Below are 16,129 nucleotides of genomic sequence, written 5' to 3'. Positions count from 1 at the left end.
TGTAATATATGGACATATTTGGTTGCTACATGGCCAAATATTCTGGATTTGTGGGGAAAATATATGAACATGTAATATATGGACATATTTGGTTGCTACATGGCCAAATATTCTGGATTTGTGGGGAAAATATATGAACATGTAATATATGGACATATTTGGTTGCTACATAGCCAAATATTCTGGATTTGTGGGGAAAATATATGAACATGTAATATATGGACATATTTGGCTGCTACATAGCCAAATATTCTGGATTTGTGGGGAAAATATATGAACATGTAATATATGGACATATTTGGTTGCTACATGGCCAAATGTTCTGGATTTATGAAAAAAAAAGGCAAAAATATGTCGAATCATCCCAATTTTAAAATCTTTGCAGTTTACAGAAAATTTTTCTTTCCTGTAATTGACAATAGACAGGTTATAGGAAATAGAACACATCATGTGGACAGTTTTAAAACAAAGATTTTCATTTGTCATAGCGACGAATACCCAACTGTACATGTAAATATCTATAAGAGTCTGAAAGTAAATTACTATAATAGCTTCTTTTCACGAAAGGTCCCGAAAGCTAGCGATGTGATGCACACAGCAATAGGATCACCTCCAGGAACAACTTCCTGCAGCTTGTTGTGACGGAAACAGTGCCTATAGCTAGAGCTTGCAATTCAAATTTAGTTTTCTTCAAAAAACAAGTTGTTAACATCCTTTCAGCCGTTTGAGTTCTATATTTATACAACAACCTAAGCTCAGCTAAACTTCAGGTTATACTAAACAATGTAAAATGATCTAGAATAAAAATAAAATAAAAACCTACAGAAAATGAACTGCTTGGTGATCGAATGTATAAAACAGGTAGAGTTTAGCTTCATATTTCATAGTGAAACACATGTTAATATTCTTCATAATTTAGCTCTCAATAAATTATCATTTCTTTCACACTACACATTACTATTATTATGCAATACTAGAAAGTTGGGAGTTGAAATGACGAGGTCATCTACTTAAAATTTCCTACATTGTCTTAAAGAAGCGCCTGTCTATCTTCCTAGCTTTGTTCTGAAGCCAACGGGCTCCTTATATTCTCCCTTCTCTGACTTTAATCCCGGACTAGCTTATCCAAAAAACACTAAAGTAATATAATTTTAAACTGTCGTTTTCATTGTTTGTTGCATCCTGTGAGGCTAGTAAACATAAAGATAATCACGATTTAAACTCTAGATAAGTATAAGTGGACATAATATAATGTATTACGTAAAATTATAGACCTTAAAAAGTACGAATTTTCATGATATGATTGTATACAAATAAGTATTACTTTCATAACATACATAATTCATTTGGCAACATATTCATGTACAGAAAATAAAGGAGACAAACAAAAGAGTAGGCTTCCATACTTCTGATATTTTGATGAAGAACCCAACTTCATTAAAGACGAAATATTCGTATATAACCATTTAGATAAATTATCTCATCATAATAGGTTTTGCTTTGTATTGAAACACATTCATTTGAGTTTGAGTAGAAAGTAAATATAAGATATTTTCTTGAATAAAGGAAATGTTAAATATATCTGTCAGTCTATCTGTTCATACGTTTGTCTGTCCGTTCGTCTATTTACCTATCTAACTAAAATTATCGAGAAATACTTTAAAATCTAAGGGAACCATTATAGGCAGTAAATTCATAACGACAGAAAGGGTGAAGTTTATTGCCTATCATATCTAATCACAGAATACATAATTTCAAAAAAACACTGCTGTACTTTAGTTAAAATGTTGTTTTTTAAAATGTTATACGAGAAAGTAATTAAAAACAAAGGCACTGACAGATATTTATTTTGAGTTAAATCGAGTCAGGTGAGAAAATTAAACTTTCTGGTGATCAAGGATTTTCAAAAAGTATTTGGGAGGTGAAACTGTACTCCAAATTTATTGGTTTCTAACAAAGCTTAGTAGAAGTCAATATCATCTGCAGTTGTCCATAAAATAAAAATTACGGTTAAAAAAAAGTAACTTGCTGTTCTTAAAGTTAGGAACTGTATGTCCAAAAGTGGCAGTTTTGGTTTATACTTTATCCTTTTTTTATTTACACCTTTCTTTTTCCAAAACAGCAATTTCAGTATGATTGAGAAACTGTCATTTCTTCAAGAACCAGATTATTAGATTAGGGTTAAAGGCAGGTCAAAGATCAGAAGAATATAGAAGTTATACATATTTCAGTATTGACCGTATGAGTCAAAATTCTATAAGACTAAACGAATATCTTAGGATTGTAGAATCACAAGTGGTCAAAGTCTATGTTCTAGGATCGCGTGTGGTCAAATTCTATGTTCTAGGATCGCGTGTGGTCAAAGTCTATGCTCTAGGATCATATATGGCCAAAATCTACGTTCTAGGATTGTATATGGTCATAGAATATGCTCTAGAATCACATATGATCAAAGTCCATGCTCTAGGATCACATGTGGTCAAAATCTATGTTATAGGATCATATGTGGTCAAAGTCTATGCCTTGGGTAGTGTTTTTGTTAATAAAATATCACACAAATGATGACCGATTTAGTAATGAAGTAGCCAATGTACTAGATAATTTATTTGAATTTTTGCAGTTATTCTTTATTATACTTTATCATTATTTTACGTTTGAGTTTTGCTCTCTTTTTCAATCATTCTAGTTTTTACAAATTCCCAACGCAACCTCATCTGATTGATCTGTTTCTGTTCCAATATAGTGGTTTCAACGACCAATATCATCATTGTTTGGAAACTAGGACTGTTAACAATAATAGTCGGTCCATAGTAGTTTCATTCGTTTTGTAACTTATATTGTAGAGAGGTAAAATGTTGATAAAAAAGGGTTAAAAATGAACATCCTTTAAACTTTTTGTTTCAAAATAATTGTTTATGATTTATTTATAGAGAAAAGTAAAGTAATTATTAGTCTTAACACCTCATTTTGTAACAAACACATACTATAAGTATGTTTAACACCTCATTTCGTAACATGTTGAACATATCGTTTCATAACACACACAACGTAGGTATTTTGTGAAAAGACGCAAATATGCTCTGTATTTGTTCAGTTAAAATGTTTGATATATTTAAAGAACAGTTTCGAAATAGTATTTTATCTATGGATGTGATCAACTGTTTGGTCAGGTACGAAGGGACTGATAGGCCGCTCTATAACTGCGTGCGCAAATATATTAATTTGATGCACTATATTCGTTAATTATATATTAATTATTATTATTTGTGATACATTTTCATGTAATTTATCTATTATGTATTAGATATTATCGTGTATTTCAATAGTCATCATAATTGAAATATTGTTGTGTAATCGTATTTTATTATGAATTAGAAATTCTGGAGCAATAATATATCTTAGAGACAGTATTTCAATCATGTTAAATATTGAAATAGTGATAATATTTAATTTAAAAAAATACATAAGGATATTTCATTCATAATGACTATAAATTTAATAAACAGCCCGCATTTACTTAGGCCTTAGTAGTCCTATCTTAACTGACAAAACCGTCTCATACAGCTAAGCAGGACAGGATAAAACCGAACTCAGTAGCGTTGCCCAACCCGAGACAAATAAAACAGGAAGAGACTGAAATAGATATTCGGTTCATAGATAAAAACAGCTAATTCTTACGTTGCTGGTAAAAATAAACTGTCATAATTCGAATAATCTATTTTCCCCAAGTGTCAAATCAGAAATATTGATTGGCTTTTTCTCTTTGTTCGGGTAGAAAAGCGAAATTCGAAGAAGTTAGCTGGATAAACATTTCCATGAAAGCAGAAGCCAAAGGACCTAGAGCATATAAATACTAACTTCAGATATGGACAAGCCACAATTACGATCAGCAGAACAATCACTGTCGTCTGTGGTGGAGAGTAACGGTTAGGCCTAAACTAGCACCATGACCCTTAAGGAAAAACAGGATCGTATCTTAGTTCTGTTTGAACATCTAACATCCCTCACCAAGCATCAACTACCCGAGGATCAGCGGGATCCTCGGCTGCATGACTTGGGCCATCTACACCGTGGAGAACTCTTCTCCTGCTTCCACAAAGAACATCTAGAAGAAGCTACTCATCTATACGAAACTCTGTACAGTAAGTGAATTTTAAGGGGAAAAAAAATTACATTTTTTCTCATTTCAAATTTTTTTCAAACGCTCTCTTTTGATCGCACTCATAATTTTTATTGTGACATGAAACCTAATCTTTAAAGTATAAGTTACGAGCAACAAGTCCCACTTTTAAGATCTTGATTTTTCAAGACAACAGTAGATCCTCAAAATAACACCAGTGTTTACGACGCAGGTTATTTAACTTATACACACATTTTGGTTTCAGAAATCGCACACGTTTTTATTTCGCTGTACAAAATTTCCACTTTCAAGATTCAGACTATAATTTCTACATAACATCAAGTGCTTATTGTGACGTTTTTGTTCATCACTTTGATTCTACTCTTTATAGAGGCCAAGAATTTCGATGATTTCATTCACTTATGTGAAGAAGCGCGTCAGATTGTAAATGAGGGTATGTTTGTATATGCCGCGTCCGTGGCTGTACTCCACCGTGACGACTGTAAGGGTCTAGCTGTGCCTCCTATTCAGGAAATATTCCCAGACAGGTTCATCCCGGCTGAAACCATCACACAAGCCATGAAGGATGACCATCATCGCAAGGAACACGTGAGTAAACCTGTTTGTTGCAATCTAGTCTTCACGTATTTTTTCGGATGTTTATCATAACCCTATTTTTTAACTTTTTTTTTTTCAATGACTAGCATGCAATTTGCATAATACATGTAAAACAACTAGAGCAACAAAAGTAGTCCTAGCTAACCATAATAAAGATAAGCTGATTTCTTTAGGTCCCAATACTAATTTGTATGCAACGCTCTCTACAAAGTAATAAGATATTGGGAAGACAACCATTTTCGCTCACTTTTGTTAATGTTTTCGAGTTTGCTTTTTCTGTTGTTTTTTTGGCTTAGTCTTTAACATTGTGCAATATATCATTATTGTTTTGCTGAAATAACTACGTTGATAATAATAAAATAAAATAATTTACTAAATAACTTAGCCCTAATCGAAAATATATCGCTTATTACATAACTTTTGCTGAAATAACTATGTTGATAATAATAAAATAAAATAATTTACTAAATAACTTAGCCCTAATCGAAAATATATTGCTTATTATATAGCTTAACAGTACTCTCGTTTTCCCACCAATTTACAACTGCTGTTTGTTTGTTTAATAAATCCGATTTTTCCGTGCAAGCTGGAAAAAAAAATGAAAGTGTAGCGGCGATCTTCATTTTCCTATAATAGTTTGGAGGTTGAAGCTCGTTACAGTATCGAAATGATTCATTATCTCTTTTACATGTTTTGTGATTGATCTATAATCATAACTCAGGAGGACCTGGTTGTCGATATCGAAGAGACTGGCAATATCCTCAATCCTGAACAGCGGCTGGCATATTTCCGTGAGGACATTGAAGTCAATGCCCACCATTGGCACTGGCATCTTGTGTTCCCCGCCACCTGGCGGCCAGAGGTGATGGGAAAGGTCAAAGACAGGAAAGGAGAACTGTTTTACTACATGCACCAACAGATGTGTGCCAGGTAAATATAATATATATATTGCTTAAAATTACCTGATCACAAGAAGTAAACGAGATTTAAGAATTTCTATAGCCCTACTATTTCAGGGTAGATAATGTAAAAGCAAAATCTGTTTTCATTGTAAACACATCTAAGTTCCTCACTTTCTTTATTTTCATTGAACTTAAAATCACTTATTTCAATAACCGAAGAATAGAAGCTACGTACACACAATAACAGTAAAAAAAATATTTCAAGAAACTTATTAGATTATTCTTCAATAGTCTTCGAGTTGTTCTATCAAACTAAGAAAATAAAATTTAAATTCCCTAAATACAATAAATGCTTGATTTCCCTGCCGAACATCGAGATTGTCTATTTGAAAAATATGTATACATATATATATATATATAAAATTAAAGTAAAAATCCAATAATTATTTAAATTATTACAACTTTAGTAAGAATATCTATTACTACTGCTCTAGTGATTAAAGCATAAAATTGTTGATATACCAATATTTATACACCTTGTACTGTCGTCTGCCATAGTCTCCTCGCAAAACATGTTATTTCTAGATATACTTCAGATTTATAAGCGCTGAATATGTATTTGTATGAAGATCATTTGAACAATGATTTCTGTGACTAAGTAAGGTTCCCGTATTCATCATGACTACAAGTAGAATAATATCGAAATATATCTATGTTTTACTTTTAAATTTCTGTTAAAACAAAGAAAGTTTTATCGCACTAACCGGGTTTTGGATACTCCCCATACTTTAGATATGACTGCGACAGGATGTCTGTTGGGTTACAGCGGATGATCCCCTTCCAAAATTTTGAAGAAACCTTGGAGGGCTACTCTGCTCACTTGACCTCACTGGTTAGCGGTCTTCACTACGCCAGCCGACCAGAAGGCCTACACATCCGGGATCTCAATGATGTCAGTCTCCAGGAGATGGAACGCTGGAGAGAAAGAATATTGGAGGGTATTAACCTTGGTCACGTGCACGACGATCACGGCAAAGAAGTCGAACTGGACGAGGAACACGGAATCGATATTCTAGGGGCTCTGATTGAGTCCAGTCATGAATCCAAGAATGAGGAATATTATGGTAGCTTGCACAACTGGGGCCACGTAATGCTGGCACGTGTCCACGATCATGATGGCCGATTCCATGTAAGTGTGTTTCACATATGAACAATCCTTTGTTTAAATTTGTTTCCTGAATTTTTACCTATTCTCTAAACATATTGTTTCTTGGACGCATGTCTTACTTTAATTGTTTAATTCGTTGAACACAAATATTTGCTGTATTTCCTCTCATTAATTATCTAATTCTAAAATAGTTGAAAAGATATAGTTACTAAGTTAGTAAAGTCTTTGTGTATTGTAATTTTTACTGGAGATATAGACCATTCAACATATTAAACAATTACCGGTTTGTATAAAATGCTCTGTATCATAACATAGTAACCAACTCTCGATTTTTATTCCTTTAAAGCAAATTTTTAGTTGTTAGATTAGCAGTAAATCTGTATTTTATTGATATGATTTTTAGTTGTATGTAAATAAAAAAAATAACTTACTCTGCAATACAAAAGGTTATAGAAGTTTCGATATTGGCATCTATCCAGAATTCTAAACCTTGTTCAGAGAGGAGAGGGCTAGGGGAGGAAAACAAACGTTCTTAGCCGAGGAATTAATCCCCTAGCTAATGTTAGCAAGACACCTTTAAACTGCTCAAACTACTTGATCATTTGACTCATTTCATTTCATAAATAAGGTTTATTTCTTGAGCTTAAGTAAAATATGTCATCACCACACCTCCAGGAATTTAAAACTCAGTCCAAGAGGATGTGGAAGAAAAGTCTTTTTTTGCCAACTGGTCTGAAGAGCTAGCCCCTAGTTATTGTTAGTAAGATACTTGTTTAAATACATAATATACCTGAATACCACGTATATTGATAATAACTTTTATGTGTTCGTGAAGGAAAACCCAGGAGTCATGAGTGATACTTCCACATCTCTCCGCGATCCAATTTTCTACCGTTACCACAGGTTTATCGACAATATGTTCCAGGAATATAAGGCCAGTCTACATCATTACACCAAGACAGAAGTAAGACTTTTTTTTTTCTCAAAGCAGATTCATATCTTTATTTCAACATACTTTTTCTATTATTCTTGAAAATTCAGATTTATTATTCAATTGAATTTTGTATAAAAAAACATCAACAACTCTAAGCTAAACTAAGCAACCTGAAGAGTTAGCATGATTGCTCACAGCAAAGCAATACCAATGGTACACTTTCACGTGGCTCATTGACATACTTTAATGTATTAAGTTCAATTTATTTAACAAGGTTTTATAGACGTATTAGCTTGACATGAATATTTTTCTTTGTTAAAGTTAGATAACTCAGTTTCCTTTATTACTCTACCTTCTAGTTGACCTTTCCTGAAATCTCAATTTCCCATGTCACTATTAAAGCTAAAGTTCCGAACATCATTCACACGTTCATGGCTACAGACGAACTGGAACTCTCTCACGGAATCCACCTGGATGGCTCCACGAAAGTAAGGCTGGAGAAATATATTCTAAAGTTTTATTTTTCATTTTAACAATTTATTATCTAAACTTATTTTCATCTGAACTTTTCAAACGATGTTTTCCGAAAATTATAACCATAGGTGAACCTGAGAAACTGTGTGAGTAGCGAGCCTTTTCAATACCAATCACAACAATAAAAACAGTTTAATTTGTATTAACTGTTCGAATGTTTAACTTGAAATTATGTAGTTATTTATTTATTTTTACTATTATCACTTTATTTTTGGTCAGGAACTCAGAGCATGCTAAGGTTATCTGAACCGGATCGCCATATGACATATGCTATACTTATGACTAACTTGAACATTACTGAGAGATATGCATTTTATTAAAAAAACATGAATTTTTATTGTAGGTGAAGTACCACCACCTAAATCACGAAGCTTTCAGCTACGAGATCCAAGTGGAAAACCATAGCGATACTGTGAAACATGGCACCTTCCGCGTCTTCTTGGCTCCAAAGTATGACGAACTGGGTAACCGCCTGATCTTGAATGAACAGCGGCGTTTGTTCATTGAACTTGATAAGTTCCATCATGGAAGTAAGTATAAGATGTACTGTGTGTGTGTGTGTGTGTGTGTCTTTAAATAATTGTGATTTAACAGCATTCACATTATCTCATATTTCATTGTCTGTAACTAGCAGCTATCAGTGGCTTGACAGATATTTTTATATTAATTAGCAAGTCTCTTGAGATTTTACGAAGTGTTCTGGTTAGTAAGTCTTAAAATGTAACGAAGTGTTCTGAATAGCAAGTCTCGTGACATGTGACATAGTGTTCTGGATAGCAAGTCTCGTGACATGTGACATAGTGTTCTGTCTAGATGTGTTTACTAGAATGCGAAATAGATATATTTAATGGTGAGACTCACAGGCAGGAGATTTTCGTTTGTGTTTAAAATCTTTCAAAATTATTAATATATCTCAAAAGATTAATATATCATATTGGCAAATGAGCAGAGTTTATTAGTAAAAATGATCCTAGATGTGTTTTACTAATATCCTTCAAGTTGCATCTTTTCAACATAAACTCTTCTTAAAGTTTAAGCGTACAATCCTAGTGGTGATATGTATACTACATTGCATTCTTTTCGTATCATTATTAAAGTCATATTGCATTTAAAGAGTGAAAATGGCATTTTTTTAAATTCACGGTTGTTTTATTTTGTATTTAGTTCACAAAGGACATAATACGATCGTCAGAAACTCAACAGAATCTAGTGTAACAGTCTCCAAAATCCACACTTTCAACGAGTTGAAGGCTGGTGTTGGTGTAGACGAGAAGAATACCGAATACTGCAGCTGTGGTTGGCCTCAACACATGCTTGTTCCACGTGGTAACGAAAAGGGCATGGACTTCCAACTCTTCGTCATGGTTACTGATTGGGAGGGAGATCATGTAAGATCAATATATTTTAACCACGTACTAATTAACTGTTTCTACCCTTTGGTGTGGTATGTTTCAAGACAATAAATTAGCAAAAAATATTTCCTCAAATGATAACATATATTTAATTCTGTTGTTTCACAATATAAGATGCTAGTGGTAGATGTGCGCAAACAATTCAGTTTTAGTTTATAATTTGCAAGACAAGTTTTATTCATTTTTAATTACTTTAGGTAAATGGCGAGCCATCACTTATTTGTGCCGACGCTGTCAGCTACTGTGGAGCCCGAGACCACAAATATCCCGACAAGAAACCCATGGGTTTCCCCTTTGACCGTCCCATCGATGCAAGAACCCCTTCTCAGTTTGCTACTCCCAACATGTCTTTCACCGACATCAGGATCCAGTTTTCTCACTGAAGAATGTGACGTCCTACAAATCTTATTGTTTCCTCGTACTTACCGTGTGTTTCTTTAGTAAGAGCATATCTCACGCGCTAAACTTTTATCTTCAGATGGCTTCTAATTGATAGCTAATGGACATACACATTGTTATTGCTATTTTGGATGATTATTTAAACATAAATGAATCTTTTAACGTTCTTGAAAATTATGTGAAACAAAAAACAAAATATTTTGTTGTCTCTTTTTAAACAGTTATCAATAAACTCCGATAGTCTTTTATATGTGGTGTTGGTTATCATTTTGAAATATGTGAAACATATGTAGCACAACAGCAAAGTAACCAAGTCGAAGTAATTACCAATAAATTCTGATCCAAAGAAGCTACCCTATGATTAAAAATTAACCCAGTATATAAGGTATCTATTATAATATACTGATGTGACTAAGAGTCTGCGAAACTTTATAACGTTTTAATGCATTGAATCATCAGTTGGGTATTCTTGTTGTTATCGATATATTCGACCGTAATTTCTATTATATATCACGAAATTTGGTACGTCAAGAGACTTAGGTTAAGCCTTAATTCAGGAGACTTAGGCTATGCCTTAAGACAAGAGACTTGGGTTAAGCCTTAAGTCAGGAGACTTAGGCTAAGCCTTAAGACAAGAGACTTGGGTTAAGATTCATTGGTGCTTTACAAATACCAGTATGAGATATTTTAATATCTATAACTATGTTTTCTGTACGTGTGTGTCGTGTAAGTAAGTTATATTTCTTTCTTTCTGTAAAATAATATTAGTTTCATTAACAGCATTTACATGTGTTTTTTTTTTTCACTATTTCTTAAATATATTTTTGTTACGATGATTATTTTCAATTATTAACTTAGTATATGGATTTAAGGATAACACTTTCTTAACATATTCTTAATATATTCCTTTAAATGATACTATTATCAACTTCTGATCAAAGCAAGTTACCAAAATATATCAGACCTTAAAGTTAACCCAATAACACATATAACTAATTTCACACAAGTTTCTTACTTACGATCACAATGCATTGATACATCGATTTAGATACCCTCGCTATTAGCGATATTTTTCAACCGTAAAGAAAATTGGAATAATTCTAACCGAAAACTATGAGGAATTTGATCAACTAGTTCGATGAATTCAAATAAAATGTCAACCATAAAGAGTGTCGGCTATTTGAAAGGAAGCTTATTATCTAAGACCGGCATCAAAGTTCAATGTATGAACATATCTGAGCGTCTATCTAACCAGCACACTACTGTCACTATACCAACTACCATAGGTAGTTACGTAATGAAATCGGCACAACACTACTGAACCAGTTGCCACGCTTTGTCACGTAATTACGTAATGAAACCAGCATATACTAATTACAGCACATGTAATGAAAGCAGCATATTATTACTGAATCAATTGTGACACATAGTTACGTGATGAACCAAAACACTACAACTATACCAGTTTTCACACGTAGTTACGTGATGAAACCAGAACACTACTACCAGGTCAACTGTAACACACAGATACGGTAAAGAAACCAGCACACTACTACTGGATCAGTTGTCACACATAATTATTTTATATAACCAGCACACTACTACTGGATCGCTTGTCATACAAAGTTACTTAATAAAACCAGCACATTAATACTGGATCAGTTGTTACATATAGTTACGTAATGACACCAGCACACTACTACTGGATCGCTTGTCATATAAAGTTACGTAATGATAAAACCAGCACACTACTACTGGATCGCTTGTCATAAAAAGCTACTTAATAAAACCAGCACATTAATACTGGACCAGTTGTTACATAAAGTTACGTAATGATACCAGCACACTACTACTGGATCGCTTGTCATAAAAAGCTACTTAATAAAACCAGCACACTACTACTGGATCGCTTGTCATAAAAAGCTACTTAATAAAACCAGCACACTACTACTGGATCAGTTGTTATACATAGTTACATACTGATACCTGTAGCATATTATCACTATACAGTGATACGATCGGGTCAGTGTCACTCAATGGTACAGCACTTTCAGCTGTATTTTCATAGTATAAAAAATAAATAAATATAGTCAATCTATTCATATTGAGCCTCCCAGTGGCACAGCGTTATGTCTGCGGACTTACAACGCTAGAAACCGGGTGGGCATAGCACAGACAGCCCATTGTGTAGCTTTGTGTTTAATTCCAAACAAACAAACTATTCATATTCAATACATTTTCGTAACTTAAAAATTTCAACTACAAGAAATAATCTTGTAAAATAAATCTAAAATAGTGTAATAAATTGTGCTTATGCATACATAATATGTTAATGAACTTTAACCATATTTCTAGAACACAAGAACCAACTTCAAACGTCAAATTTATCTGTTTTTTTTGGGGGGGGGGTTATATGGAAAATACGGATCTCACGCAAAATAAATGTGGGTATAAACGTCTTTCTGATGAGATAATTACACAATGTAGAGCGTTGCCATTTGACGAAAGTGTCTAAAAACGTATGTGGAACACATATATGTAACAGGCCCTTAGGTGACGCTGAAAGGTGTTTTTGAAACACAGTAATTTTAATTCATTTTAAGAATACGATAATATCAATATAATTATTGATAAGAACTTTTAATTTAAAGTAAAGAAAAATGTATAATAACATCAACCACACTATACTTGCTATATCTAGAGCCGACGAGTCCCTTCTTCTAGTATCAATACTCTTCAGGCTGAGTGGAATAGGACAAAGACAAAATGTAACGGTGTGTTGTGGAATAACTTGAAGTTTACTTTTTCACCAGTTTTAACTTATTTCACAACACATCAGAATTAAGGTAAGGATTTTGAACAGTATATTATTGATTAATATTTTCTTAAATTGATCAAATCATTATTCAGAACACTGGCGAAAGCTTAGTCTTCTTGGTCCCGAAGTAGGTCAAGGGGTCATTATACTGGGCAGCTATAACAACCTTACAAATTGATGAGTGAATAAATGGGCTACTATATCAAACGCACTTTTAATATCAATTTTTAATAACGTCACGTGACGAGTAATTACAGTTTTATGGTAGCTTTGTAGTACCATTTATGGTTGCTTCATTATAAATATGTTTCGTGTGTGATTTTACACACCTGTACGAACTGGCAAAGCTAGAGGTTGGTTAACGCAAATGATTTTCACATAGTTTTGGGATCAACATTAAGATAGGAAAACTTGTCTCGGTGTTGAGCATTACTCTAAAAAGGTACTATTCAACCCGATGATCTGCCAAGAAACGAGAAGTGATCCCACTTTATCAATAAATTGGGGACATTCCTTTAGTTTTGAAAGACATGTCGGTCCCCCAGTGGCACAGTGGTATGTCTGCGGACTTATACTGCTAGAAACCGGGTTTCGATACCCGTGGTGGGCAGAGCACAGATAACCCTTTGTGTAGCTTTGTGCTTAATAATAAACAAATAAACAAAAGACATGTCGAATGATATTTCTCTGAGTGCCGAAAAAGTATCTGATGCAAAACCTTCTCAAGTAAATAGAACTTAAATTTGTCTGGCTGTAACATACTTACATGTACTGATCGAGTCAACAGTAGTTTGTAAATTAAAAACCTGGCAGTCTGATGTCATCTATTACGGAAATGTGCAACAAAGAAATATGAAGTATAATCGAAACCGCAAAGAAGAAGAAGGCAAGGCAACTTAACATAGAACCAGAAGAGGAAGTGAAAGGTGAAGTGTATGACCTTAGAAAGGATGATGAAGGGCATCTACTGACAGCTAAGAATACATTTAAAAGAAAATGTAACACAAGTTCAATGGCGCTTTGAAAAAATGTTAAAGTATCACCTGAATTCGATCTTCTGGCATTAGTGATTCCTTGTCGACTATGCCTGTGGAACACTTCAAGAAACGTGCAGCAGCTTTTATTGAAACATTGTAAGAATTTTGACGCCATTGAATTTCCTTCAGAAATAGAAAGTTTCAAATACCAGACGGATTCGTTACTGCCAAATTTAGCGACAACTTCTCCGATAAGCCCCTTACAATTAATTCATTTTTATTTCCTTCATGACGCCTGTCCCAACATAGATATTGCACTTCGAATATTTTTTAACACTACCAGTAACAGTTGCTTCGTGTGAACGTAGTTTTAGTAAATTAAAGATTGTAAAAAAAGTGTCTTTGATCCGCTGCAGGACAAAGATGCTTACTCAATTTAGGTGGCCCGGCATGGCCAGGTGGCTAGGGCGCTTGAATCTCAATCTGAGGGTCGCGGGTTCGAATCCCCGTCCCACCAAACATGCTCGCCCTTTCAGCCGTGGGGCGTTATAATGTGCGACCAATCCCACTAATCGTTGGCGGTGGCTGGTGGTGACTAGCTGACTTCCCTCTAGTCTTTCACTGCTAAATTAGGAACGGCTGGCGCAGATAACCCTCGTGTAGCTTTGTGCGAAATTCAAAACAAATCAAATTATGGCAGTGTAATCGCTGGAGCTGTATCACTGAAGGAAAGAAGAATGTAAATTGTGTATATATACGTTCATGTAATAGATAAATAAATAAAAAAATTAATTATACTTTGTAATTATTATAATAGTTTATATAACATATTGTAAATGCTTGGAATAATAAGATTGGGGGGGGGGGTTGGAATTGGGGTGTTAAATGTATATGTTGCACAGGGCGCCATCAAACATCGATACGGATATCTTTCATTTAGGCGGAAACAACAGTTGTGTGTTGTTGATAGATAACCCAAATACTTTTAGGAGACTTTCATAACAGGAATAAAAAAACTAGCCGTATAATGTTCCGATAACATAAGTTAGATCCAAAATCGTTGTTCGTTTTTTGAAAAAGGAAAGGTAAATGAACAACGTAATTTTTGAACACGGAAACATGAACAAGTAAACACTTCGTAAAACGTTCAACGAAACATTTTATTCTTCTTTGTTCATTTTTTGAATAAGGAAAAACGAACTGGTTCTTTTTTTCAGGTTTCAAATAGGGGAACACGAACAAGGAACCAGCATCTGAAAAACGAAAAATAAACTGGTTCTTTTTTCAGTTTTTTTCTCATTGCTCGTTTTCTCGTTTTTTGAATAACTAAAAAGAACTGCTTTGTTGTTTGTTTTTCAGCTACTGAATGAGAAAAACTAACAAAGAAACAGTTTTTTGTTGCTTGTTTTTAGAATAACAAAAAAACAACAATAAATAAACCTGGTTCTTTTTTTCCCGTTATTCAGTAGTTGATAAACAAATAACAAAGCAGTTCGTTTTTCGTTATTCAAAAAACAAAAAAATGAGCATCGAACAACAAACTGCTTCATTGTTCATGTTCTCTTATTTAAAAACTGAAAACTAAAAAAGAAACTAGTTTGTATTTTGTTATTGAAAAAAAGAACAGCGAAAAACAAACTGATTCTTTGTTCGTTTTTCGTTATTCAGTAGTTGAAAAACGAACTGGTTCCTTGTACATGTTTCCTAATTCAAAACATTGTTCCTTTTTTATGATCCCGTATCTAAAAACTGAAAAACGAACTGGTTCATTGTACATTTTTTATTATTCAGTAGCGGAAAAACGAACAACAAACTTAAATCGAACTTCAGCCTCCCAGGTTTTCTTAAGCTACGAATCTTTCCGTTAGTCCTTTAAATAGAGTACAAAACCTCTGTTGATTTCTTCTTATTTGTTTATTACATTCACTAGCAGAGACTCGATAAACATTTTCCGGCCAAATTAGTATCTTTATCGTAACAGTACTTCTTTAAATATAACATTTTTAGCACAATAAAAACGAACTGTAATCGTAGACAACGAAATGTGTAAATCCACGTGTATATAAGCCGTACTTTATAAAACTTTAACTTATTTTAGGCAAAAGTTCGATAAAGAGATAAATTACCACTGTAACCTGTGTACTTTTTTTAACTTTAGTTTAGTTAGGACTAAACCTTACTGTACTTAATATTATCGATAAATAAACTTATAATGCTATTCTACGACCCAACGTCAAACCTTTTTTT

General features: G+C 33.6%; 1 protein-coding gene across 1 annotated transcript; it reads left to right on the top strand.

Annotated features, from left to right (window-relative positions):
* Positions 1 to 3,906: 3,906 nt before the first annotated feature.
* On the top strand, positions 3,907 to 10,335 carry LOC106468804 (hemocyanin F chain-like). Its single transcript, NM_001314148.1, is given in 9 exon segments — positions 3,907 to 4,142; positions 4,512 to 4,729; positions 5,460 to 5,668; positions 6,433 to 6,829; positions 7,644 to 7,772; positions 8,102 to 8,230; positions 8,620 to 8,806; positions 9,441 to 9,664; positions 9,886 to 10,335. Coding segments are annotated over 9 exon segments (1,875 nt in total). The 5' UTR covers positions 3,907 to 3,946; the 3' UTR covers positions 10,072 to 10,335.
* The last annotated feature ends 5,794 nt before the right edge of the window (positions 10,336 to 16,129 follow it).

Source organism: Limulus polyphemus, unplaced genomic scaffold, assembly GCF_000517525.1.
Source record: "Limulus polyphemus unplaced genomic scaffold, Limulus_polyphemus-2.1.2 Scaffold3169, whole genome shotgun sequence".
Classification (NCBI taxonomy): domain Eukaryota; kingdom Metazoa; phylum Arthropoda; class Merostomata; order Xiphosura; family Limulidae; genus Limulus; species Limulus polyphemus.
This window is presented reverse-complemented; position numbering and strand designations above follow the sequence as displayed.